The 14,457-nt window shown below is 32.2% G+C and overlaps 2 protein-coding genes across 4 annotated transcripts; one reads left to right on the forward strand and one right to left on the reverse strand.

Annotated features, from left to right (window-relative positions):
• The first annotated feature begins 6,523 nt into the window (after positions 1–6,523).
• LOC129311641 (pentatricopeptide repeat-containing protein At2g21090-like) lies at positions 6,524–10,417 on the forward strand. Of its 3 annotated transcripts, none has more exons than XR_008593339.1 (4): positions 6,524–6,780; positions 7,651–7,703; positions 7,841–7,909; positions 8,091–8,187. XR_008593339.1 is itself a non-coding variant. In XM_054954028.1 (4 exons), exon 4 carries the CDS (start codon positions 8,500–8,502, stop codon positions 9,976–9,978), a length of 1,479 nt encoding a protein of 492 aa, XP_054810003.1. In that variant the 5' UTR covers positions 6,543–6,780; positions 7,651–7,703; positions 7,841–7,909; positions 8,460–8,499; the 3' UTR covers positions 9,979–10,417. The 3 variants fall into 3 exon arrangements, 2 of the variants coding, with proteins under 2 accessions (XP_054810003.1, XP_054810004.1); XM_054954028.1 differs by lacking the exon at positions 8,091–8,187 and adding an exon at positions 8,460–10,417 and having other exon boundaries at positions 6,543–6,780; XM_054954029.1 differs by lacking the exon at positions 8,091–8,187 and adding an exon at positions 8,460–10,417 and having other exon boundaries at positions 6,543–7,703.
• Positions 10,418–13,307: 2,890 nt separating this feature from the next.
• Positions 13,308–14,180, reverse strand: LOC129312147 (nudix hydrolase 1-like). Its single transcript, XM_054954756.1, has 2 exons — positions 13,870–14,180; positions 13,308–13,785 (listed from the first exon to the last, which is right to left on the reverse strand). The coding sequence occupies exons 1-2, from the start codon at positions 14,012–14,014 to the stop codon at positions 13,490–13,492; spliced, it is 441 nt and encodes a 146-aa protein (XP_054810731.1). The 5' UTR covers positions 14,015–14,180; the 3' UTR covers positions 13,308–13,489.
• Positions 14,181–14,457: the final 277 nt, after the last annotated feature.

The raw sequence follows: 14,457 nt of genomic DNA on the forward strand, positions 1-14,457 counted from the left end.
ATAGATTTTCTCCTCTGAGTACTCAAGACAAATGTACAAGAGCTCACATTTGAATCATCAACTATTCACTCAGATAATGAGAGCCCCTACCTCTACACTAACTGAGTTTATTGCTAATAATTTTAAATAAGGACAAAAAATAACACACACGAAGGGCTGTGCAAAAGTCTTTTGGTCTTATCTAATCTGGTCCAACTTGAGACAACCCAGTCCTGTTCGATCCGAATGAAAACTGGTCTTTCAAGACCAAAAAAGACTAGACTCATTCTTCAAGTTGGACCAGACAAGAGACTAAGCATCTGGACCACTTGATCCAGTCCAATCTTATAAAATTATTTAATATAATTATAATTAATTTATTAATTATTATTAGAATAAGTTGATTTATAATAATAATTAGTAATTTTTTTTGTTTTCTATAATTGTGAAGTTATGGATATTGAGCAAAATTCCCGCATTGAGCAATCTCAATCTTCTCCTTTTATTAGTTAAATGTATTATTAACTTAGTGTAATGGACTATAAACATGTTGAAGGTTGTTTAACTTGAATCATATGTGTTATAACTAAAATACTTTTTGTTGTTATTGGAGATTTTTATGAATTTATAATTGTTGTTATTGTAGTGATAAATTTTATATGATTACAAGTAATTTTATTATGTTAATTGAGTTTATTAGGTTGAAATAAATTGCTCCCTCTTGTAGAAGAAAAAGGAAAAAAAAAAACAAAGTGAGATACTAGACAAGACTGAGACCAGTCTCTTAGTCCTATAGGACCAGTCCAGTCCTATTCAACTTTGGGTTATACCAAGACCAGACTAGATCATGAGTTATCTAACTTAGTCTTTTTCATAAAAATGATAAAACTTCGGGTCAAGCCAAAGTCTTGTCTGATATATCCTTTGTGCAACTCTACACACACACACATTGATTCCAAATAAAATAAAATTAACTAAAATTATAAAGTGAGTAAAGATGATGAAAAAAATAAGGATGTGTAATATTTCTATAATTAGGATATATAATTTTTTTTTTTGTTTCCTATAGATATCTTCCTATTGAAATCAATCTTGCTTGGAATCACTAGGCACAAAATTTGAGCACTTCTCCAAGCGAGAATTCAAATTTTGATTTGCTATATTATAAAAAACTTCCCCCCCCCAAAACTAGGATTCTGGCTCGAGAGGCAATGGCAAAGCCAAGATCCTTAGCACAAGAAATTTTATTTTTTGTTTATTCCAAATCTACTATTTGTATTTTCTTCTATTTTTTTCTTTATTTCTTAAATTAACTTTTAGCTGCACACTTGAAAGTGCAATGAGTTAGCAAAAAAACATTTAACGAGTTTACTCTTGAGTCTTAAATCTTCATTCTTTATTGACTTTTTTTTTTACTAGTATTTGGGATAAGGGCAACTAGATTTGGTTTAGTCAAATTAAGGGTTTTTTATTTTTAAAAAATTAATAAATAATTTGGTATTTGAGCTAATAATATTCACTGGGCTTTGAGTTAAAAAATAAAATTTTAGACTTGGGTTAATAAGGAGTGCAAAGTACAAGAATAAGAGGATTCAAACTGTAAAATATAAAAACTCATATCTCTATCTATACATGGCATTTTTCCCATACCCCCCCCCCCCAAAAAAAAAAATACACGTGGGCTGGGGCTTCATCACAGCACTAAACCCAACATTCATTGGTTTAGTTTATGTAATTATTGCCATCTCTACGTTTCGTTTTTGATTAAAACCAGAAGGCCCAAATACAATAAATTTTTCGGCCTGATTGGAGCCCAGAAAAGCCCAAGATAAACAAACCAATTAAAAGTCCAATAACAAGATTGCATCAACTTCAAGTGATACTTAATGCTAATGGGGTCAATACTTCAACACCCTTGCATATAATAGTTTCCCTTGGTCCTCTTGAATCACAGCCAAGTTTTTCCTTTGTTTTTCCATACGTTCAATAATTGCATGACATTAAGTATTTAGTTAATTTATCCGGTCCATTATTTTGATCGGTACCGTTCAATATTATATAATGTGATGTGATCCGAAGTTAAAGGAAAAATGCAAAAGTGTGTACTGCTTGATCAAGATTATCGTAAATGGAAAGATATAAAAGATAGAGATACAAAAATGAGTGGAGTTGAAGATAAAAGTTTAAAGAGAAGAAATTCGATGCAATTAATTAATGAGGTCGGAGGAATGACACTTACACATCAAAGATTGATTTGATGATATTTACATTACAAAAAAATTATTTGAAAAATAAATTGAAAATATCGATTTAGACAGTTATAATTGAATACCTTAATTGGAATAAATATAAAGTTGTATTTACATCACATTTTCTAAATTTGAGAAATCAAAATATATACAATTGAGCCAAAAATATATTAAAATTTAAAAAAAAATTTATGTTCAAATGAGTGAATGACATAAAATTTTAAAAGTTAACTTTTATCTTAAAAGACTAACCTATTAAAAAGGAGAGTCTCATAAACTCATAATCTCCATTTCACTTATGAGACTTCATGAAATTGGACTCATAATATTGTCCCCTGAGGAAGGTTTGCATGACAATTAAAAAAAAATCATCAACATCAATATCAATGTATATTATAAAAAAAAAATTAGGTGGTACTATTGTAACACTTATAATCTAACCTTATTTTAAGTAAATATATAAGCAAATGTATGATGGTAAAAATTAATGGAAAAATTGCAATTAAGGATCTCTCAGGGAAATTTGTTGCCATAAGGACATATCAAATTTGTATTAGATATTGTCTTGTGAAAATATGTATATGTCGTTATTAAAAAAAAATTGAACATTAACTTATTAATTTATAAGAAAACCTAACAAAAAATGCAAGTTAAAGTTTAGCTCTTAATAACAACATATACATGTTTTTACAAGACAATATATATATTTATTTGATGCAAAACTAATGAGCTCTTATTGTGATGAATTTCCTTAAGAGTCTTCAATGTCATTCTCCCAAAATTAGTCAGTTTGATTATAACATCATCATGGACAAAATTTTAGCAAAATTAACTATTATCAATCAAATGGGCTCCAAATAATAATTTTGAATTAAACACTCCTCTACTCCTATTCAAAAGACAATATTCGCTGGTCCTTTAAGGTTTTTTTTTTAAATTAATAAAATATTTATAACTTAGTTTTTAAAAACACCTTTGTCTCTCTTTAACTCCTAGTTTAATTGATAGCTTTTCTTTATCTTTTCTCCCTTCCCTAATGAATGATTTTATCAATCAATGATGATTTTGAAAAGTTGTAAATTAAATTTTTTTGCAAGCATTTAACTAATTGTAATATTTTTTTAATCTCATGAACATAGTTGCTAAGGCCTTCTTATAAAACAAACATAGGAAATATTGAAATTCAAATTTTGAATTCCAATATGTTCAACTCTTCAATGACAAAAGTGGAATTAAAATTTTCCCCTACCCAAACTTCAATCCCAATTTCAAATAGGTCATCAAATGGCTTGGAAATAACACCATGATGGTTAGAATTGAATAAGATAGCTAGTTCAACTAATAACAAGTTTTTAGTCTGGTCTAACCAACTATAAGAACTAGAAGAAAAATGAATAACTAAGATAGAGTCCATCAAGATAATGAAAATTAATAAAATTGGTTATAGAGTCCATCAAGATAATGAAAATTAATAAAATTGGTTAAGAATCAATTTTTCACTTTTTTTTTTAAAATCTCAATAGTCCAAAACAATACTATTTTATGTTTATATATTTTTTGTGATTGGTTCTTCTCCAGTGTTATAAAGTGTGTGTGTGTGTGTGTGTGATTCAATGGTAATTTTTATTAGTCATGGAAACTTGTATTAGTTTGTTACAAAATTAATGTGACATACTCCCTCCATTTTTAAATATAAGCAAATTTTAACCAACTCCCATAGTTTTAAAAAGTTTGTTAATCATACTAATTATGTTTGAAATTGAAAAGTTTAGACTAAAATATCTTGTAAATCTTGGTAAGTTGTGATGAAAAAAATAATATTTATCATAATGTTGGTAGGATTAATCATAAACTTGCCATGTATTATAAGAAGCATGAATAAATATTGTCTTAAATATTTTTATTTTGCATATATATATATATATATATATTCTTTAAATTTTATATTATTTTAATTAAAATACAAGCCACCTTCAAAGTACAAGCCACTCAATGCCAATTAGCCGGTGATCATTTTCATCATTGAAAACCTAAATAAAGCCATCTTGTATATTTTATGTGTGTGTATGTTGGAATAAGACTTCTTTCCACTCACATGTAAATGTAATGTTCCTTTTTAGGGATATCATGAATAAGTACTGCGTACACTTGTGTGTTGTGCGTACTCCCTATGTTATTGTTATTTAAGAAATATATAATTCAATGCCAATTGATCAACTTTTTCTCCCAATTATTTTACTATCATTTACTATGTTTAATTCTATATATAAATCATTTTTAATTACATCACCACAATCAAATAAAAGTAGTTGAATTATTGATTTTTTTTTGGAGAAGAAACAAGTAAAAAAGAAATTGACTAATAGAAAGGATAAAATTAAAAAAAAATATGAAAGTCTATCTTTTCATTCAAAGTAATTTATATAATTATTTTTAAATAATAATTAAATAAAATTATTTATTTTTTAATAAAATTCACAAACAATAAAACGTTCTATTTCATTTCATCCCATCCCACTACACTCCATTATATTTTATTAATGGTTGTTCTTTTCATTTTATTATATACTCTTAAATATACCCCAAGTGTATAGTACAGAAACATTTTTAAATGTTTATAATTTTATTTTTAGGAAAAAAATTTGTAAAATATTATTATCATATTTTTTTGCTATTTGTAATCTTATTAAATAATCTTATAATTTGAGATGAATTAAGTATTTTTCAATTATTTATTCATAAATCTTTTATTTTTAACATGTTTTTATCAATTTTTTAAATATTATTTTTGCCTTCTCCATTCTCCAGAAGTACATTCTTCCCTCCCTCTTCAGTTCACAATGCCGTCCTCATTCTCTTAACTATTGTGCGTATTTCATTCCCATGCCCTACTCATTCATCTCGTCCATGATTTACATTTTCCTATGTGCAAATTGTGGTTCAGCCATCTATCACCGTCAACAATCTAGAGATCCCGAAGCCAGTGTCGATCTAGTCGATCTACCTTAAACTCGTCTTCATAATCAACTTCGCACCTCGCAGCATTCAGATCGGGTATGCATCGATCTGTGCTTCTTCATGTGCAAATTAGGCTTTGATCCTCCTCCTCATAATCGATTTGATCGCGAACGAAGCCCAACTTCTGGACTATTAAGCTTAGGCCCAGAGGTGGAGTCAGGCCCATTTAGAGACTAGCTACGCAATCAGTTTCCTTCCAATTCCATGACTTGCAGAGCATCGCTGGCTTTCCTTCTCCCTTCCCTGAGCGCGCAAGGGGTGGCTGGTAAAGCTGCGTGTAATTGTAAAGCTAACTTTACTAACCTTCCTGCCAAGCGAATAGTATAGTAGTAATGGTCTATTTAGTTTCCATGCCTCTTTCACTGCACATAAGTGATGGCGTATTCGTTGGTGTCGAATTGGGCAATCTAAGTTGAATATCTTGTCCACCCAAGCTGGATTTTTCAAAATAGATCCACTGATGTTTATGATAATGCAAGGTTTTTGGCTGCCCCTGTTTGGGTAAGTTTGCAGTTTTTTTTTTTGGCTTCTACGGTGACAAAAAACTTGGTGATGTTTTTCTTGGGAACCATGATAAGTGATGTGTCTTGGAGTAAGTTTTTCAATGTTGAGGCATGTCGTTGTTTGTTCTGGCGGAATTGGTTATGGGTTCTTTATCCAGTAAGGTAGTGCAATGGATTTTCAGGTGTGTATAACAGGGGTATGGTGTTGTGATAGCCATGTATGGTTTAGATGGCTCTCCTTGATGTTATGAGTTGATGGTGCATTCTTGGTTTTCAGGCGAAGGTGAAGAAGGACAACGGTGAGCCGCGAATAAATGAAGAAATCACTGCTCATTTTATCAGGCTTGTTGTTGGTGATGGTAAATATATTACTCGTCCTCATATCGCTAAGGTAAATCGTTTATTTTTGTAAAATGGTTGCCGTGGTTGTGGGCACGGCACGGCTCTTTTCAGTCTAATAGTGAATACCTTCAGTAAGAATGATTATAATTCAATTGGTAATCAAACATCAACTTATTAGGGTGTGGTTGTATTGGCTGTTAATTACTAATTTGGAGAAGGGGATTGCAAGTGCAGCCATATACTGAGATCAATCATCTTATATTGAAAGGGGTAAACTGCTAAAACTGTGGATTGTAGTTTTAAAAATTTGCAAGAACATAAAGCTACCAGCCAATTTAATGAGATTCGTTCACTATCATAAACAATTGCTTTCTCTTGCTTTTTTTAAGCAATTGTGGCTAAGATTAACAAGAATATAGTATGGAGCATGCTTAGGAAGTTAGGATAAGACTGGTAAAGGATTTATATTCATGCGCGTATAATAAATGATTGATGTCTGAAACACAGAGTATAGACATGTGTGGTATTATACTATTTTAAATTAACAATGGAATTGCAAAGATCAGTACTTGCATATCTGGGAGCTTGTTAATGTGCAAGCAAGTTTTTGTATTAATGCAGGACATTCAATTGTTTTGAGGCTTGAAGCACTGCAACGCACTAGGAGGCTCAAGCTTGATTTGGTGGAGGTAAATTTTTTAGGTCTTTTTCCATGCTATCTGAGAATTCAAATGCGTAAACAGAAGCACTGAGTTGAAATGGGCAATGAACAAAATATTTTAGTATGCTGAAGGCTTTATTGATTTTGGCTATATTTGTGGAACTATTAAAGTATTGTGTGAGGGTTGGACTTTGAGTCTTCAATCTTAAGATGAGGAAGAGAGACTTTGTCTAATTTCATTTGGCTATAAATTTTGAGCAAAAATAAGAAGCTCTATTTTCTTTCAATGAAAAGAAGTATCTCTCATATTTGGGCTATATACTTAACTTATATAATGGTCACCTCACCTCTTTGCTGACATATAATTTTTGTTTTTCTCAGAAACTCTGAGCACTATGTTTAGCCTTGTAAAAAAGAATATGGGTAGAATGGTTAGATTCAGCACATAAGAACGGTTCTACTGGCATTCATAAATTATACTATGTATATTAGATTTGTTTTTCTCAAATCTTTCACTGCAGCCTCTATGATTTTGATAATGTTGTGCAAGTTCAGAAAAATGCAAAACCATCTGATCTGCAAAATTATGGACTACCACAAGGAAAAGTACAAACAGAAAGAAAGGGAAAAGGAGTGTGCTAATTGCAAGGCACCATGTGCTTGCTGCTGTTTACTAGTAGAAATTATAGATGAAGATTAGGATTTTGTAAAAGAATAGGAGGGTATAATTTAATATTTTGTACCTATTTTTGTTACTCTAATTTAAAAAGATAGTTCTCATGTATATGAGTTGTTTTAATGTTATTTATTGTGTCGCATAATTCATATAGCCGACGTCACCTAATAGGATAAGGTTTGTTGTTGTTGTTTTAATATATTATTTATCACATGCTGTCAGAGTTGAGTTTGAGAAAAAGGGGTGGCAAGGAAATGTGCTTTTTCACAAATGCTGTAAGTTCGCTTTCTATATTCCTTCTTCCTTACTACATCTTTGTTTCCTGTCATTCTATGTTGAGTTTCTTTGTTATCTAATGAACTTGAAGAAAAGGTAAATTTCTTGTTTTGACATTTTCATCTTATCTTCTCAGGAATTATAAGACCTGAAGATGAAAGCAGATGTGGTTAAAAAAATAATGGAGAAGGGCTACCCAGTGAAGGTACTTTTCTACCTCCACATGTGATATTTAATTGGTTTTTGTTCTGGGTGTTCCTATTGGACAAACAGAAGAAAAAAAGAGTAGGCTGCTCATGGATAGTATTTCTTTGAATTTTAGTATATCTGTTTGTTAGGCAAGGTTTAGGTATGCATCTGATTTGCTAATCATTAAATGCTCATAGGTCATTTGATCTAAATTATGATGTGCGATGCTATTTCCATATCTCCCCACTCAGAAGTTGACACCGGAGCGTAAAAAACCCAGTAAACAACGTCTTGTAAAAACCCAGTAAACAACGTCTTATCTGCATTGTCAAATCCATCCTCAAAGCTTCCTCCATTGGTCAAATTTCACAAGCTGTTTCTTCTTTGGACCTCTTAGTTATCAAAGGCATTCGCTTACCATCCCGCATTCTCGCACATCTCTTACAGCAGTGTGCAGAGACTAAGTCTTTCAGAGAGGGCAAACTAGTTCATCTTCATCTGAAGCTGACTGGTCTGAAACGACCCACAACCTTTTTAGCTAACCATTTAATATATATGTACTTCAGGTGTGGGCATCACATAGAAGCATGCAAAGTGTTCAATAAAATGGAGGTGAGAAATCTGTACTCATGGAATAGTATGCTTTCTGGGTATGTTAAATTAGGGATGATAAATCAAGCTAGAAGATGGTTCGATGAAATGCCTGAGAGGGATTGTATATCTTGGAATACAATGGTCATTGGTTATGCACAGAATGGGAACTTTGATGAGGCTTTGGGGTTTTATAGACAGTTGAGAAGATTGTCTATAGGCTATAATGAATTTAGTTTTGCAGGTGTCTTGACCGCCTGTGTGAAATTGAAAGAATTTGAACTTTCAAGGCAGATCCATGGGCAAGTTTTAGTTGCTGGATTTTCATCCAATGTGGTTATATCAAGTTCACTTCTTGATGCATATGCAAAGTGTGGTGAAATGGAAGATGCTAGGAGGTTATTTGATGAAATGCCCCTCAAGGATGTTTTTGTGTGGACTACATTAGTTTCAGGTTATGCCAATCAGGGGGATATGCAATCAGCTACTGAACTTTTCCATCAGATGCCTCAAAAGAATTCTATTTCATGGACATCTTTGATTGGCGGTTATGCCAAATTGGGTTTGGGTCATGAAGCACTTGAAGTTTTTAGAAAGATGATCATGCATCATGTTAAACCAGATCAATTTACATACAGTAGCTGTCTATCTGCTTGTTCAATCAGCGCTTCATTCAAACTCGGGAAACAAATACATGCTCATCTAGTTCGAAATAACATCAGAATTAATAATATTGTTGTTAATGGTATTATTGACATGTACTCAAAATGTGGCAGCATGGAAAATGCCAAGACAATATTCCATGTCATGGGAGATAAGCAAGATGTGGTGATTTGGAACACCATGATTGCTGCACTAGCTCACCATGGTTATGGTATGGAAGCAATTTTGTTGCTGAAAGAACTGCTAACATCGGGGGTGAAACCAAACAGGGTCACTTTTGTTGTCATTCTAAATGCATGCAGTCATTCAGGTCTTGTGCAAGAAGGAATTGAGTTTTTCAATTCCATGAATCGTGATCATGCTTTAGTTCCAGACGAAGAACACTATGCATGTCTTATTGATCTTTTGGGGCGAGCTGGATGTTTCAATGAATTGATGAAGCATCTTCAGAAGATGGATTGTAAACCAGGCGAACATGTTTTGAATGCGTTGCTTGGTGTGTGTAGAATTCATGGAAATATAGACATAGGAAGAGAAGCAGCCGAACACCTTATTGAATTGGAGCCTAAATCTTCTGCCGCCTATGTTATGCTTTCAAGTGTATATGCTGTACTTGGAAAATGGGAATTGGTGGAGAAAGTAAGACAGCTTATGGATGAGAGACGTGTGAAAAAAGAACTGGCCATTAGTTGGATTGAAATTGACAATGAGGTCCATGCTTTTACTGTATCTGATATATCACACCCTCTGAAGGAAACCATATACTTAGTTTTGGGGCACTTGAGTAACCAGATGGAAGACAATGTCTCGTTACCAAAGATTCCTTTGTGAAAGTCAGTGATCTTTTTAATCAGTAGGTCATTTTCTGGAAGAAGAGTTCCCTTAACGTTATTCTTTTCTTTATTGATACCAGATTTTGTAGCACCAAACCTCACATAGGTGATAGGCCTTTGATCGAGACACAAATAAGTCTTCACATTGACATACTCAAAAGACCTTGCCTTTAGGGAAAAAGAGCGAGGGATGGAGGGGAAGGGAATTAATGTAGGGAAGGCTTGTAGATTTCACGAAAGCTGTTATGCTTCCTTTTATTCCCAAATTTTTTGTGTATTTTTCTTTCAAATGATGAGGTAAATTTCAAGAAGTTAGTGCATCATTTTCCCCCCTTTCCCAGGAAATAAACACTAGCTTAAGAGAGGTTGTATTAGTTGGTAGCACCACAGGATTTGCTATTTTCAAACTGGAATAGAAATATTTGACTGTTATTACTTTTGGAGGTTCAGGGACACATCCTAGATCCAAGGGTTGTGGTGGTTGATTGGATATTAGTTAAATTTTGTTAAAATGTGATTTTGATTAATATAATGTGAGAGTATCTTTAGCATCTTGAAGTGAATCAAAAGGAAAGATCTTGCAAGAGTCCTAGTCATATTATTGATTGATTAATATTTTTCTCTTTCAATTTTGGTTCTAATATCAAGTTTCCTCGGCATTGCCGACCCTCAATATATCTCTTCAGTGTATAATCTCACGAGAGTCATTTTACATGCAACCGAGAAGTGTTGACATGTACTGCAACATGATGTCTCCGCTAAAGGTTTTCTCACATTAACATTACACTTCTCACGTGATTATAATATTTAGAAGCGAAAAATTATGTTTGATTTTTATTTTTAAAATGTTTTCAGTTTTCTAAAACAAAAAGAAAACTTGTTTTGAGCAAGTATTTTGAATTTAAATGTTTTAAAACTATTCTAATTTTTTATTTTTGAAAATAAAAAATAGAAACGTCTTTAACAAAATTCGTTTCTTTGTTTTTAAAACATGGTAACATACTAATCTATCTATTGGAAATTACTGCTACTAATCTCTGCTGCTATTGTTGTCAAGTATTGTCAACCAACATTCATCATCGACTATAACTATTGATTGTTGCTGTCAACTACCATCACTAGCAATAAGGGGCTGAATCAGGGTCAATGTTACGGTGGCATCAAAAAATTTTAATAGAAAATAAATAATTATATAATATATGAAAAAAAAATTAAGAATTGGCAAAGTAAAATTATATACTCCTTTATAAATTATTTTTAACATGTTTCACTAAAGCTCATGAAAATTTTAAAATTCAATAATTTTGTATAAAAATTTAACAAGTTTTTAATTTTGTTTTTATTAAATATATATGTTTTAATAACAAATTTTTTCACTAGAATTTCATAAGGATAAAAGAATAAACTTATGATAAAAAGTCAATGGCATATTTGTAAATGCATTTTTTTTATCTTATTTATAAGTCACTTCTAACATTTTCACTGAAATCAAGTAAAATTTTAAATTTTATTAACTCTATCTAAAACTTTAATAAATTTTTAAATTTATTTCTATTAAATATGTATACTTTTAAAAATAAAATACTTTAATATTTAATAACCTCCTTAACATTTAACAGAGGTAAAAGTGTGAAGTTGGATATAATAATCATTAAGATACCTTATAAATAGAACTAAAATAAATTATTCTCCTATCATATAAATAGGATCAAAGGAATAAAAAAAAAAAAATTTCTCTTTTCGTCTTATATTAGAGAGTGTGTGTGTATATTAATCATAAAAAAATATGATAGGGAACACTCTTATTAACAATTTGTAGTTTTCAATCCTTATTCCAAAGCTAAATGCGCACCTTATTACCTTTGCAATGCCACATCATCAATCATATGCAAGCCTCTATAATTGTACACTAATATATGTGTGCCTTTGTGTGAATAGGGAACTTGGAAGTTTATCGTCTTGCTGCAATTCCCTGTGTTATGAAATGGCGGAACTTTTGGGGACCTTGCCAGCAGTTACTACTGCAGCCAAGTCTAGCCATCATTGGTCACCTTGGATTGCAACTATTCTCAGCCATGGCCAACTATACTAAAAATCATCGCCATTAACCAATATCAATCATTGTCAGTTGATCTTTTTAACTCAAATTATTTTTAAATTAATGTATTCAGACAAAATTTCCTTTTGTTTTGAAAAACAATTTTTAAAAAGTGATATATAAAATAGTTTTTTAAAACAAAAAATGAGAACAAAATCAAACAAACTCAAATAACATGGGCTGGATCTTTAATAATTTGATACACAGCTTTGGGAATATGGCCTAGCATTTTGTTGGTTAGGTGGGAGCTTGCCTGCAAAAACTATAAGGAAAAACACACGAAAGTCCCATATATGAATTTTAATATTTTAAAAATCTCATGAAATGTACAAATGATTTTTTGGTAAATGCTGGAAGGGATGTGAATGTTTGGAAGGTTTTGTTGTTGTTGTAAATACATGTTAAAATTTAATTACAACGAAAATTCGTAAAATTTTAAAATTATTTATACATTTCATAAGACTTTTTAATATTAAAATTCATACTCCAGAAAAACCTCGTCCAACCCGCACAAATGCAAGCTGGCAGCTAAAATGACTTATTTATTTATTTTTATTCATTTCTAATGATTGAAGTGATAGCTTGTCCATCCAACAAAATCAGCCATCATTTTTTTTTTTTTTTTACCTATGACCCTCATTTCCCAATTCAGGTACTTCCTTTTGCCTTGTATGTAAATGATAACTGTCAAAATTTTAGTGTTGAACACAAACAAATTCTACAAATTTTCGTATGTATTTTTGTAAAGGTTTTTTTTTATTATTTTCTATTAGAAACAATCTTATTAAAGACACTTTGTAAATGTTTTTTTCTTTTTTAGTTCTACCCCTTAAAGGATGATGCATACGCACTTAATGGTGCATTTACAAATTTATAAATTAATAAATTGTATTAAGCATTAATAACAAGAATATTTAAAACAAATTTTGACCAGGATTTTTCACCATTTAATGCTCTAGTCTTCCCATATCAAGCAGCCCTGTTCTTTATTTTAAACAGAATTTTTCCATTGTCTTTGTTCAAAGCATCAGTCAAAGCTGATCCGGGATGTTCATAAATTAGCCATTTTTTCCTCTTTTGTAGCCCTTAATATTATGTAGAATTGTTCTTTCTTTAATTCCCCTTCCATTTAAAGACTTGCTAAACCTTATGTATTCTAACTTTTTTTTTACTTGATATTTTAATAAAAAAGCAAAAATATTTCAGCAAAAAATTAATCTTGCGTGAAATTAAAAAAAAAAACAAACTTTTTTAAATCTTCGATTAAATATTGTGCTGAAATTCATAAGCCTCACAATCACACATAGCTAGTAATTATCTCAATAAGCTTCATTGGTTAGCAGTGCTGAACCAGAATTGCAGATAAACTAATCATCGTCATTAACAATAATAAAAACAAAGAATCAGCCAATCAGGGAGGGAATGGCTTGAAACCTTCGTTGACCATTTTGTCCAATGGTCCAAACAGAGGTTTCGGAAGATTTCCCCATTCATACCACTCCCATCCATCACACTTGTTTGGTTCCATGTTCTTCGGTTCTTCATCTGCACCAGCCGGTTCGGCTCGCATCAAGATGGTCACGTAGTGACACGGCTTCGTTTCGTCCAGGAACACGTTGTTCGTCACCTTTATGAACTCCGTTTTCGCGATCTCCATTCCCGTCTCCTCCTTCACTTCTCTGATTGCACATTCCTCGAAGCTCTCGCCTGAACCCAGAAGAAAGAAAATTCAAATTTCCCGAGAAACAAACAGGTACAATCATCAAGAAAGAGAAGGGGAAAGAGAGTGACCAAACTCCAGGTGGCCGCCGGGAAGAGCAAAAGTCGAGTTGCCGACGGAGGAGCTTCGCCGACCTAGGAGTACAGATCTTCCCTTCAGGAGGAACACCACCACGCTCACCCTCGGCACCGGCGCCGCCGCGTCCTGATCATTCATCTTTTCGAAGCCACACAGAGTCTTTGACTGTGTCTTGTGCCGTTTTGCCGTTCCGCTTCATCTTGATCTTATAGAAGCGACCATCGCGACGGTGTCGTTTCATGCGAAATTGCGAATGTTTTGGACTTTGGTCATACGTACTATTCCACATGCAAAGTCAAAAAGTTTTGGAAATGCGTGAAGTGCCGCGAGTCCCACTTCTCAGCTATATAATATAAACATTTGCATGTGTCTCCCTCAATACTTGGTTGACACGTAATACTTTTGTGGGTGCTTTACAGAAAATAAATAATTAAAATTTCCAATTCTTGGGCTCCAAGCCTTGTGCTTTCCTCTTTGTTTCCAGTGCCCCGTGTAAACTCTAATCAATGTCTTAGGTAGAGATTTAATATATATAATAAAATTTTCAATTCTTGGGCTCCAAGCCTAGAGGCTTCCTCTTT

The sequence above is a fragment of the Prosopis cineraria genome, unplaced genomic scaffold (assembly GCF_029017545.1).
Source record: "Prosopis cineraria cultivar Desert tree isolate PC_DT_omini unplaced genomic scaffold, ASM2901754v1 PC5, whole genome shotgun sequence".
In the NCBI taxonomy this organism is placed as follows: Eukaryota; Viridiplantae; Streptophyta; class Magnoliopsida; order Fabales; family Fabaceae; genus Prosopis; species Prosopis cineraria.